This window comes from Sorghum bicolor, chromosome 2, assembly GCF_000003195.3.
Source record: "Sorghum bicolor cultivar BTx623 chromosome 2, Sorghum_bicolor_NCBIv3, whole genome shotgun sequence".
NCBI classification, from domain to species: Eukaryota; Viridiplantae; Streptophyta; class Magnoliopsida; order Poales; family Poaceae; genus Sorghum; species Sorghum bicolor.
In genome coordinates this window covers 73,114,597-73,127,455 of record NC_012871.2, presented here as the reverse complement: position 1 = coordinate 73,127,455, position 12,859 = coordinate 73,114,597, and the positions used below count along the sequence as shown (strand labels likewise).

At 48.8% G+C, this 12,859-nt stretch overlaps 1 protein-coding gene across 1 annotated transcript; it reads right to left on the bottom strand.

Annotated features, from left to right (window-relative positions):
• On the bottom strand, nucleotides 7,839-9,822 carry LOC110432898 (protein STRICTOSIDINE SYNTHASE-LIKE 4-like). The gene is made up of 6 exons (XM_021454025.1): nucleotides 9,502-9,822; nucleotides 9,213-9,434; nucleotides 8,969-9,036; nucleotides 8,620-8,856; nucleotides 8,403-8,532; nucleotides 7,839-8,299 (listed from the first exon to the last, which is right to left on the bottom strand). The coding sequence occupies exons 1-6, from the start codon at nucleotides 9,637-9,639 to the stop codon at nucleotides 8,012-8,014; spliced, it is 1,083 nt and encodes a 360-aa protein (XP_021309700.1). The 5' UTR covers nucleotides 9,640-9,822; the 3' UTR covers nucleotides 7,839-8,011.

Here is a 12,859-nt window from a genome sequence, read left to right as displayed (position 1 = left end):
TCCAGGAGTCCCGATCCTTGACCAGATCATCCAGGTGCTTTTTGGCGTTCACCTTGAGCACTGCAAACGAAACGAAGCGTTATTTTCGGCATACTAAACAAACAAAGGGGCAGGCAGCAACCAACAAGGCGGCAACCATTACCAGATAGCTCCCGGTCTTTTCGACTCGATTCCTCTTCTGCTCGCCGCCCGGACTCCAGCGCACCGGCGAGCTGTTGGCTGAGCTGCTCCTTCTCTTGTCGGAGGCTCGCCACCTCCTCCTCCAAGTCTGCGTGAATCCTAAACTGGTCAGCAAAGCAAACTATACAAGTACGCGAAGCTGCTCGGAGCGTGTGACTAACCTTCTTGCAGCCGGTACTGGTCGGCCAAACGACGAGCGAGGTCGAGACGACGCTCCTTTTCGGCACTCATCTCGACCACCTTCTCCCCGACCTCCGCCCGCAACCGGTCTACCTCCGCGGCAAGGGCCTTGTTCTCGGCCATGACGCCTTCTATCTGGTCAAAGCACCGTTTCCGGTACTTCGCCGTTTTCATTACGTCCTACAAAGCAAGCATATAACGACCATGGAAGACAAGGCAAAAGAATGTGCAGCAGTACAAAAAGCCGCTTACCTTAACTTCGTCGACGAGGCGCTTGGCCGCGCGCTCCACCCTGGCGGCCTCTTCGGCCTCGGCGAGCTCCTCATGCCCGATAAAGTGATCCCCGCGTTGGCGCCACACATACACGTGTTGGCGGCCATCACGGGGACGACCCTCGATCTCTTCCACCTCGTCATCGGAGGCTGCCCGGGTTTCCTCCTCCTGTGCTGCGTCACCCCCGGTGGTGGTCCCAGGTATTACTGGCCCTTGGACCAGACCTGGGGAGCCCGCAGCCGAAGAGGCTCCTGCTCGGGGCGGCGGGGGGACTTCACTCCCCCCGGCAGGAGGAGCGGTCGGAGATCTTCCCTTCTCCGAGGAGTCAGTTGGGGGAGCCTCTCCAGCCCTGGTCGGGCTGCTTGTTGTAGTCGGCGCCGCGCTCGGGAGCCCCTCGGTGCTCCCAGGCGCGACTGCAGCTGTTGGCTGCTCTGTGGTCTGGGGGGCCGCATCCCCAGAACCGCGGGCAGGCTCGCCCGTTCCCTCGCTGGCAGTTCGGCCAGGGTCGACATCCGATGCCGCACTACAGGAACAAAAGTTAAAAAAAAAGGAGTCCAAAATACGTAAGTCGAACACTTACAGGTCCGACCGACGATGGGTCGCGGTGAACCTCCTCCTCGCCCGGCCGGTCGGCACCTGTGCCCCCATCTCGACAACCTGCGGGGCAGCGGCGCCGCTGGCCACTCGATCAGTGGCGACCGGCGCAGTGTCTGGGCGGCTCCGAGGCCGTTGGACCAACGACGGCGCAGCCTCCTCGTCGTCGTCGTCGTCGACGATCCGCACGAGCTGACGACGCTTCGGTGCTTGGCTGCTCTCCGCCGGTAGATCTGCCGGCAGCTCCGGTGTCGGCAAGGGATCTGCCGGCAATGGCCTTTTCCCCGCTACCCTCTCCTCGGAGGTCGGGACGGGGCGGGCTTGGTCTTCCTCACTGCTGGTGTAATGAGTACACCGAGCAGCGTCCTCCTCTGGCGGGACCTCTCCCGCAGGATTTTCCATCCCCGGTGCCAGTGATACATACACTGTGCACCGGTCGACATCGCCGACCTGCAAAAGCAACAGAGATGAGTCAACTGCAGACGATATACGAATGATCAAACAGAATCTGCTACATACCTTTGGTGCTGGTCGTCCTAACTTGAAGGCTTGCACCCGATCACTGCCACGGATGAAGCCCCCATCCGCGAAGTTAAACAGCTCGTTCAGCAGCTGTTGTACCTCCGCTTTCTCCAAGATCTCCGACCGCATCCTGGTCGGGTCTACGCTTCCGGCATACTCGTACGCCGAGTGCACCCTCTTCTGGCAGGGCATCACCCGGCGGCAAATGAAGTTGCCGACCACGCCAAGCCCGTCTAGGCGCGACCAGTCGATCAGCTTCATGAGATCCGCCACTGGACCGTCGAACTCCGGGCGGTCGGTCCAGCTCGTCCTCTTCTCAGGAATGTATCCCACGTCGCAGAACGTGGAGCTGCCCGGTTCCTCCCTGATGTAGAACCACTTCCTGTACCATTCGGTCAAGGAAGTGTTCCATGGGCAGTGCAGGTAGCGATTCTTTATCCCATCACGAAGGTTGAGGTATACTCCACCTGCAACCTTGGAGCCTCCAACTGCTCCCTTCTTCCTCAAGCAGAAAAGATACCGGAAAAGATCGAAGTGCGGCTCTATGCCAACATAGGCCTCGCACAGGTGGATGAAGGTGGAAATAAGGAGAATTGAGTTCGGGTGCAGATTGCAAATCCCGATCTCATAGTACAAAAGAAGACCTTGAAGAAAAGGATGAACAGGAACACCAAAGCCTCTCTTAACGAAATCTTCAAAAACAACGATCTCACCGGCGCGAGGGTCGGGGTAGCTCTCCCCCTCCGGTGCCCTCCAGCCGCCGAGCTCTGCGCCGTGCAGAAGCCCCATATCGACGAGGTCACCAAGAGATTTTGTGGTGCTGCGAGACTTCTTCCACTCCTTGGCCATCAGTTCGGCCCTTTTCCTGGAGTCGCTCTTCGCCATTAGAGGCGCGATTGTGGGTTGGAGTTAGGAAGATGCAGGAGATTGGAGAAGATGAGAGCGTAAGGTTTGAAGGCAATGGCAGGCGAAGCGGTACAGGCGGACCTATTAGGCCCTTATAAACCCGCGACTCCACCTCTCCCACTTCCTGTATTCTCGGGAAGTGGGCAGGCCATGCGGCGGACGCGGCGTTTCGGTTTACAATGATTATAGACAATTAATGCGGCGGAGTTTTCGTACCAATTGATGGTTTCCTTTTCTCAAACCATGCAAAGAGCGGTTGTACAGTTGCCAGGCGCAACTTTTCATGCATCCGTCTGACATATCGTCAGGAGACCTCGTCACGACAACTTTAATTGGAAAGATCTTTTCAAAAGTAAGAAGACACATACGCCAGTGAGTCAACAATCCGGGGACTGCACCGACCACCGAGCACTCGACGCTCAGGGACTGGTCGCCCAGTCTATCAGCTCGGAACTTGAAGGACTGCACCGACCACCGAGCACTCGACGCTCGGGGACTGGTCGCCCAGTCTATTAGCTCGGAACTTCAAGGACTGCACCGACCACAGAGCACTAGATGCTCGGGGACTGGTCGCTCAGTCTATCAGCTCAAAGCTTTAAAGCATGCACCGACCACTGAGCACTCGATGCTCGGGGACTGGTCGTACAGTATAGCAACATATAAATCCAAGAAGCACACTAAGTGCTCGGGGACTGGTCGATTGGTTTTTTCAATTGCAGGCGAGCATGACATGCTCGGGGACTGGTAAATTCACTTTAGACCTTGCTACAAGGCTCATAATTCGCCTTCCAGCAAGCTCGGGGACTACATCGGTACGATGCATCTAGCGATGCATCTCAGTCTCAAAACTACTTTGGGGAATTTTCTTTTGACCCTGGCACCACGTGCCTACGTCACCTACTACCAGGCTCGGGGACTAAGTGGGCACACTTCACCTAGCGGTGAATTTGCTTGCTTTTTTTTTGATGCTTTTACCTTTCAAAAAGGTAAAGTGGGCACACTTCACCAGGAAAGAAATTTTTTTTAAGAGCACCATGCATTCTTCGAACACCCTGCTTCTTCGATGTCAATGTTGATCAACTGTCTTTCGAGTTGGTCAAGGAATCGTTGCAACTGTTTGGGCGATCCTCCCACTTATTGAAGACGCCAAGCCTCGCTGATCGAAGAAGCTCAAGACGGCGTGTTGCATCACAATACATGGTGCTCGGGGACTAGCTGTGGGGGTATAAACCCCTATACCCTTACGGCTAGACTTCAGCCAGGAAGCTCGGCTCACTACGAGACGAGTTCAAGGCTTGATCCGACAGCTCGGAGTTTCGGGCAAGGAAACAAGACGTGGAGATCAAGCAGGATTCTAGTCGGTTAGAATAGGAATTGATATCGAATTATCTATGGCAATTGTAACCGACTAGGATTAGTTTCCAGATCTGTAACCCTGCCCTCCAGACTATATAAGGAGGGGCAAGGGACCCCCCTAGGACATCATATTCTCTCAGCACAAATCAATACAACCAGACGCAGGACGTAGGTATTACGCCAACTCGGCGGCCGAACCTGGATAAAAAGCTTGTCCGTGTCTTGCGTCACCATCGAGTTCGTAGTTTGCGCACCGTCTACCGATAAACTACTACCGTGGGTATACCCCAAGGTAGACTGCCGACTAGCTTTCGTCGACACTCTCGGCCCGAGCCAAGCCCCTAGCTACGTTCGCGGTGAGCTTCTCGCCCTCCCGGTATTTTCCTTTCAAAAAAACGGTGCTCGGAAAGGAGAAGTCGAGGAGCTCCGGCGAGTTTCGGCTCTCCGGCCATGGTGGCCACCGCACCGGAGCCGGCAGCCTGTTGGCCGGACCACCGCCCAGCGTCCAGGATCAATCTCCATCGTCGGATTGAAAATCAACGGCCGCAAATAGAACTTACCCCTTCGGGGTAAATTATGTTAAAGAGCCCCTGGGTTTCTTTAGTTTTCCACCCGCGCTCCATGGCGTACTTTCGTTTTTACGCTTTTCAGTTTAGAAAGCGTATTCCTGTCGGTATGAGTTAAAATGCGCCTTCCAGAATTACAGTTTTGCCATTGAAAGTGTTTTGCTCATAAAATATTCATTTTAACTCCGTTTTTGTCCATTCAAATTCCGTTGGATTTGTATTTACGATCTCTACATGTTAGAAATATTAGTTTACTGTTTTGAAACTTTTTAATTCTGCAGTAGCATTTAATTAATTATTTCTTTATAGGAAATCTTAGAAAATTCATATCTTTCTCGTTTTAATTCCGATTTTCGTGAACTTTACGTTTGTGTGATCGTAGCTCTGCATAGAATATTTTGATAAACTTTTATATTTGTTTTACTACTGTTTGGTGTATTGTTCTAATTATAGCTTGTTTGCTTCGTGTATGTTTGTCTCCGATTGTTTGCGTGCTGTTGATTGATGTTTCGGTTATAGACGGTGAGCGATACGTTGGCGATCAAGATCAAGCCTTTGAAGACCAGCGGGCTCAGGAGAGCTTTGATCAAGGCAAGTATAACTGGGGATCATCCTTGTTACCTATACACCATTAATACAATATTTATCATATGCATGTGTCCACCTTGATGACCTTAGCAAAATCATAGATGATTGTTATCCTGAATTCCTTGTTACCTATTTGGATATGCATTTGGATAGTTCTTGCTAGTGCTTGATTAATAATCCATGATCTTGTAACATGAATATTTGGATATACAATAAACAATAAAATAAGCTTTCTAGCAACTTGAACATAAAGGGTGGAAAGAACTCTAGCTTTTGCTAGATTGATCTTGACCCTCCATAAGGACTTATCCCTTGGCAAAAGCTGGGACAATTCGTACAACCATGAGGGCTATATGGCTCTGGTTTTAGCTCAGTATGAGGACCTTTTTCTAGCTTGTTAGTGGTTACCTTAAATGGCGTAAGAATGGCTAGACACGTTGGGTATAGTGTGGCCTCTGTCCATGCGTATAGGCTGCGAGTTATGTGCCATGGAAGGGGGGCTCTATATCTGCCTGCCGAGTGAATCTAATGGCCCTAACTTGTTAGACGAAACCTTTGAAAGGCTTCATAGTGATCCCTGCTGACCTCCCTAGGAAGGGGGTTAAGAGACTCATGACCTCGGGCGAAAGGGTAAATCACGACTCATGGGTAAAGATGTACAACCTCTGCAGAGTGTTAAATCTGGTATACTAGCCGTGCCCACGGATACGGGCGGCCCGGAAAACTGACGGAATAGATGGACACTGATGAACATGATTAATGATAATAAATGATGGTTTATTATGTTGTTTATATGTGTTATTCATAATTCCTGTATACAATTGATCATGTGGTTATGGGATTTAATATGCTACCTTGATATTTGCTATCCAATGATTAAATATGCTATCTACATATAAAAGCTAAATGCAGTCAAACCAGTGTCAGCTAATTGAGCCTCATGAACCCCTGGTTATACTGGTTGAGTACGATATGTGCTCACTCTTGCTATTTCCCCCACACCTCAGGAGAAGTTTTGGGCTTGTGATCAACCAGTCAGTTGGATCCTGTAGAGTGAAGTTAATACCCGAAGTTTGGAGTTGTCTATCCGCTGTTTGCTATCAAAGGTTATTTCTTTATGCTAAGTACGTTATATAAACTAAATACAAATAAAATGCTACAGTGTTAAAAAATACAAACTAAAAAAGGCTTCAGTTTGCAATTGTGAAAAATATATGTATCTGTCTTGGATTCGCAGATCGCGCAATAAGAGTACTGGTCCAAGTCTCCAAGGTTTTTATAACAGTAGATCGAGGGCACTGACAACCACTACTTGCCGCTTAAAACTTGTGCAAATATAGAAGGGTGGGCCAAATTACCAAAAGTGGACTTCACTGTACTTGGCATGAGGCATGAACGACTATATAGAGGGTGATTGGTTGCCCAAACTAGCCCGTTCGAAGGGGCATCTTGCATCTCTCCATGCACTTGTGCTATGTTTGGTTCTCCTGCTCGCATATTTTGCCTGCATATTTTATTTATCTAACCTTCTCTATCTTGCACGCCTCCGTATTGTGGATTTCTCTTTCCCATATGGTGTAGGATGACTTGATTCATCCATGATGTAGGAATCCATGTGTTAGACACCTAAAATATTGATGCATGTATGCAACCAAACACAATCTTGTCTCGTAGACCATGTGTACGGGCTCAACCCAATTTCTTTGGTCTTGCATAGCCTGATCAAACTTTCTGTTGCAACCAATCACCCGGGGCCTCGTTTAGTTCCAAAAAAAATTGCAAAATTTTTCAGATTCCCCATCACATCGAATCTTTAAACATATGCATAAAGTATTAAATATAGACGAAAATAAAAACTAATTACACAGTTTGATCGGAATTGACGAGACGAATCTTTTGAGCCTAGTTAGTCCATGATTTGATAATATTTGTCAAATACAAACGAAATTGGTACTATTCACATTTTACAAAATATTTTGCAAGTAAACAAGGCCAGATGTAAAAAAGGCCAAGGCCCAATATTTTGGACCCAAGCTCACCCTTTTGTGCTGGCACGACTGATTATTGTACATCAGAACCATTTATTAACAATGATAAAAAGAAAAGATTATCTATACCAAAAATAGTTCCCATGATTTAATTAACCACTTCTTCTCAATTTTAGGTGTGTGAACTTTATAAGATGATTTAAGACAACAACACTCTTGTACTACCAACTAGTATAATTAAATTATTACTTTGTGTCATAATGGAGTATATCAAATTTTTATCCTTGCTGACTATAGAAACGAATATAAATTATTAATTGTCTTTGTGTCAACTCAAATCAAATATTGTCAGATTTCTGATTTTGTCTAAAGAGTTTTTACTCTCAAAGCCAAAAATTATAAATTGTTCCTACAAAAATTATAACAAACTCAAGCTGCAATCTAATCTAATATATATATACATCACTAAAAGGAAACTAAAATTTAGGCACATGAAATTTAGAAGTCCCTAAGTTAACATTGAAGTTTAGCAGTTATGTTCCTGTTTTAGGCCTTGTTTAGTTTACCCAAAAAACCAAAAACTTTTCAAGATTCTCCATCACATCGAATTTTGGGACACGTGCATGAAGTATTAGATTAGATATAGACGAAAATAAAAACTAATTACACACTGTAAATCACGACATGAATCTTTTAAACCTAGTTAGTCCATAATTGGATAATATTTGACAAATAAAAATAAAAATGTTACAGTACAGAAATCCGAATTCTTTTCGAAAGCCTTACTACAAGATCCAATTGTTTGCAGAAACAGGCACGTAAACTTTCCTCGTGCTCCAAGGGCTGGAGATGTGCTGCTCACTGCTCCTGCTGTATCACCTGCGCCAGAGATAATTTCCCGACGAAGTTGGTCGCGAGGCTGCCGAGGAAGATGTCCCCGTTGAACTCCGTCACCGATGTCACGAAGTTGATCACCTTCCCTTCGGAGTCGTCGAGAATGCGGACGATGTTGCCGTCCTCCGTCACCTGAGCCACCATGGCTCCCTTCGCCGTTCCCTTGCTCCACTCGATGAGCCCGGTGAACGAAGCCACCACTCTCTTCGTGAAGGTCCAGCGGGTGATGAAATCCAGCCATGGCGACCTCAGCTGCATTTTGGACACCGGAAAATCAAAACTGTCATGTGATTCTGTCAGTGATAGGACGGCACTATGGATGATGGGGCCGGCCGGTGAGCCGGGAGCCAGTGACCTGGATGAGGGCAATCCAGAAGTGACCGTCTGACCCGAGGCGAATGTTATCCGGACACCCCGGAAGGTCGACGAACGTCTCTGCCTTGCCGGCCTTCTCCCCTTTCAGCCACACTTTCATGCACCTGAACCTGCATGTTTTTGTCCACGGCTGGTTGGTTCTCCAATCTCCATAGTCCATACGGGCACTGTATGATCCGAGTGAAAGGTTCAGTTACCTGCTGGACTCGCAGACGACCACGAAGGCCTCGTCCCTCGGCAGGGCGACGCCGTTGGCGAAGCCGAGCCCGTCGAGCACGACGGACGTCTTGCCGCTGCGCGGGTCGTACCGGAGGAGGCGGCCGGTGGCGCTGGACTCTATGAAGTCATGGTACCACCTGTCGAAGCCGAACCTGGTGCTGGCATCGCTGAAGTAGACCGTGCCGTCGGAGCCTTCGATCGCCGCGTCTGCGAACCTGGCGGCGGAGAAGGCCGGGCCGGCGGGCGCCGCGGGCGCGAGAGGACGGTCAGCGGTGGGCGGTGGCTTTACAATTTCGTCCGGAATTTGGGTAGGGATGCGATGCGAACCTGATGGTGGAGCCGTCGACCTCCGAAGCAAGATGGGTCACTCCTTCCTCCCCGACTCTCAAAAGTCCCTGGTCAATCAGTTACAGTAATAATGATATAACTGATATAAGTATTTTAATTTTTTAAACCGGTGTTCCGTAGCGTCTCATGCGGCTGTTGATCGTAACACGTAGAGTTGTTCTCTTTTGTTCGTCCTACTAAAACCAATGCAACGACGCTACCAAAGTACTCCGAGGTACCTTACCTTGTCGGCGTCGCAGACGAGCATGGTGCCGTCGGCGGACGGCGTGATGCCGAGCAGCCCCGTGCCACCGACGAAGCGCCACCGCTCCCAGGACCCGTTGTTCGGGTGCATCCGCTGCAGCCACCCGTCCCTGGTGGCCGTGTACAGCGCCCCGCCGGCCGCCGCGTCCACGTACACGTCCTCCGGCGCGTCCAGCGCCCCTTCCCCAAGCCTCTCCAGCCTCTGCACGCACGCGCAACGCTCACGAAACGGCAAGAACAATGAGCGGGCTACACGGATTTTTCGTTACCTGGAGGAGGTTGTTGGGCGGCGGAGTGGGTGGCGGCGGAGGCGACGGCAGCGGCTTCACGGGGCAGTTGAGCGCGACGTGGGCCGCGAGCGACGCCGCCGCGGCCAGCACGACGGCGGCGAGGAGGGCAGGCGCCATGGTCACCACGACACCACCGCTCACCAGTTGATGTCTGAGTGAGCTCGAAAGAAGTACGGAGTAGTAGGCTGTTTGATACCAATATGATCACGGCTGTTGGAGCCTTAACGCTGAGTTTTCAGAGATTCATTGCACGCCCATGTGTGGACCGGGCTTGCACTTCACTTTCGGATGCCTTTGTCTAGAGTGGCCCAAATTCACCGGGGTTGAGCTGACTCAGTTTGCGCAGGATTCGTACGCAAGAGGGACTGACAAAGACAGAAGAGACTTCAATAGCAGCCAAGAGCTGCGTCAGGGCCAAGTGACTCCTGACGTTGCCAGGAACAGCGGTGAGATCTCTCGTTTCCGGTCGCCTGCACTGTACGAGCACTCATCACTCACATGCAGCTACAAGCCATTGCCAGCAGAGGTGTCCGCCTCCCCCCCCCCCCCCCTGTGATAGGGTAATTGATCCTCTAGTAATTTAGCTCATGAGACCTCTTTCTATCTCTCATATTTCTTTCTTTTATTTACACCATATATATATATATAGGGTTTAGGGTTGCTATAATCTTATAAATTAACATAGTAATTATATATATATATATATATATATATATATATATATATATATATATATATATATATATATATATATATATATATATATATATATATATTGTACACGTACCAGACCGTTGACATGTAGTCATCTGGTGTTGGACGAAGAAAAGTGATAAACAGGAGTCTGTTCGCTGCTCTGAAAAGTTAAGACTGAAATTATTACTAGTTAATTTATTGTGAGAGAAAAACACTACTGATGGTAGAAATCGGTCTGGATTTCAAAGTGTTCCGTTCCATCTCTTTCAGTTGCAGCGTGGTGGCCTGATAAACAATGATCGCAAGACCCTAGCTATCGGAGAAGTCTGATCATTTTGGCCATTAGCAGCGTATTCCAACGTGAGGGGTCATCAATATAATCGTAGCAATCGAAAACTGGACGAAGAAAACAATGCCAATAAGGGACATGCATGGCTGTAGTGCACCGCTTCAAGAGTGTCGATAAAGACATTCCAATAGCAGTCTCCGATCTCTGATAGACTGGTTTGGTTGCCATATTAGGCCTTGTTTAGTTGCTAAAAAAATTTGCAAAATTTTTTAATTCTCCATCACAACGAATCTTTAGACGTATTTATAGAGTGTTAAATATAGACGAAAATAAAAACTAATTATACAGTTTAGTCGGAATTGACAAGACGAATCTTTTGAGCCTAGTTAGTTTATGATTAGACAAAATTTGTCAAATACAAACGAAAGTGCTACAGTGTGAATTTTCCAAAAATTTTTGGAACTAAACAAGGCCATCATACAATACAACATCTATGCGCGACTAGTTTCCAAGACAAACTAGTCTCTAAATCTGTAGGTGCCACATGCCCTTCATTACTAGTTCTCCGGTATCTATGAAAAATCATTTAGGTGGGATTCTTAGTTTCTTACCTCTCCGATGACATTTTAAAAAAGACAAACTAGTAAAGAGGTTCCTCACTTCGTACACAAGAGCCAACCATTTTTCAGCAAAAAATAGTACAGGTTACTGAGCCTTAACGGAGATTAGAGTTTGGCATATACTATATTGTTCTAAAGTAGAAAAATATATTATAATATTGAAAAATAATATATTGGTAACGTAGATTGGCTAGAGGGTTCAATCGGCCAGGTATCCGGTATTTATAAGGGTATGTCACGGTCTTTTGCGAGCCGTATCCAGCCATGATTCTAAATTGAAATACATGTTCGATCGTATAAGCCGGGACAAACCAGTGGCTAGAATAAGCAGCTGAATTATATTTTTCTCCAACAATCGAACATGTATTTCAGATTGATTGGTGCGTGCACAACAATTGATTGGTGCATGCACCAATCAATCTGAATAAAACATTCTCAATTACCCTTAATTGATTAACCATCCTAGTCTGAATACAACAACTTCAAACCCTTGATCAGGCTTTTTTCTTCTCTCTTTCTTTTGTTTCGGGCCCTGTTGTTTTGTTTAGTTTATTCTGTTCTGTTTTTATTTTTAAACAAATTATGTACGGGGTGTCTCACCCTCCAGTTTCATAAAAAAAATGCTATGAACACGGTTATGTCATCAGCCCATCCATCCCTAGACGCAACGTCGATCAAGTGTGGATCGTATATGAGGAACGAATGGAGAGTGTGCATCCGTTTGCTTGTTTTATAAAATCAATCAATTATTTATTTTTAACAATAAATCAGTGAATAATATTTTCAACTATAGCTTTTCACACCCAAGCTCTTAGGTTTGATGCAACGAGAGCTAGGTAAATGATCGAGTACAACGTGGACAGGACAGCGAGAGGACGAGCTGGACGACGACGAAGCGGCGGCAGCACGCGTGCCGATACCGATTCCGGACGTACGTCCACGCGTGGATCCGGAGTGTGGTGCTGCTCGTGGACCGGCCGTGATGCCGTGAAGCTCTGCTTCATCTTCATCTCCGCCATCATGCTGTGAGGGGATCAGGGGGCAGTGGACCAGTCACTAGTGGTACAGCTGTATAAGCTGGTTCCGTCGCTGATGATGGTTTTGGCTCTTTGTGAGGAATGGACACCGTCGTTGGCAAGATTTTTTTTTACAAATTGAAAGGTGATAAAATCACGCTTTTTCCTTTTTGAGGGGAAGGTGATAAATCACACTTTGAAACTGAAACTAAAGGCCAGCGACATTGCACTTCGAACGGGCCAGGCCCAATAAGCACACTCTAACCGACGACGACGAGCAGGCTCGTTTGAAGCTGTCATGGGCCGCCCAGTTATCCGGGCACCGCGGACGCCGCTCCCACTACCGGCCTAGGCCTAGTACCGGGGACAGGCCGGGCACCGGCCATCCGCCAAGTCAGGGCCAGGCAGGCAGGCGGCCTGACGCCTTCACGCCGACCGCGATTCCGTGACCGCTTCGGTCCGCACCGTCCAGCAGAGCGCAGAGCCTGGCACGGCACACGCGCGCGCGGACCCTTCCCAGCTCCCAATCCTGCGCGGCGCCGCCGCGGCCGCGCGTGGTCGGCGAGCCACCCGCGCCGCCCGTGCCTGCCGACGCGGCACCACCCCACGGCACCGCGGCCGCCCGGCGCGTGCTGCCACCGAAACGGGCGGTCGGCCGGGCCAGTTCCTGCAGCGCCGCCTACAACGTACGATGCATGGCGTGGTCCGCTGACAAT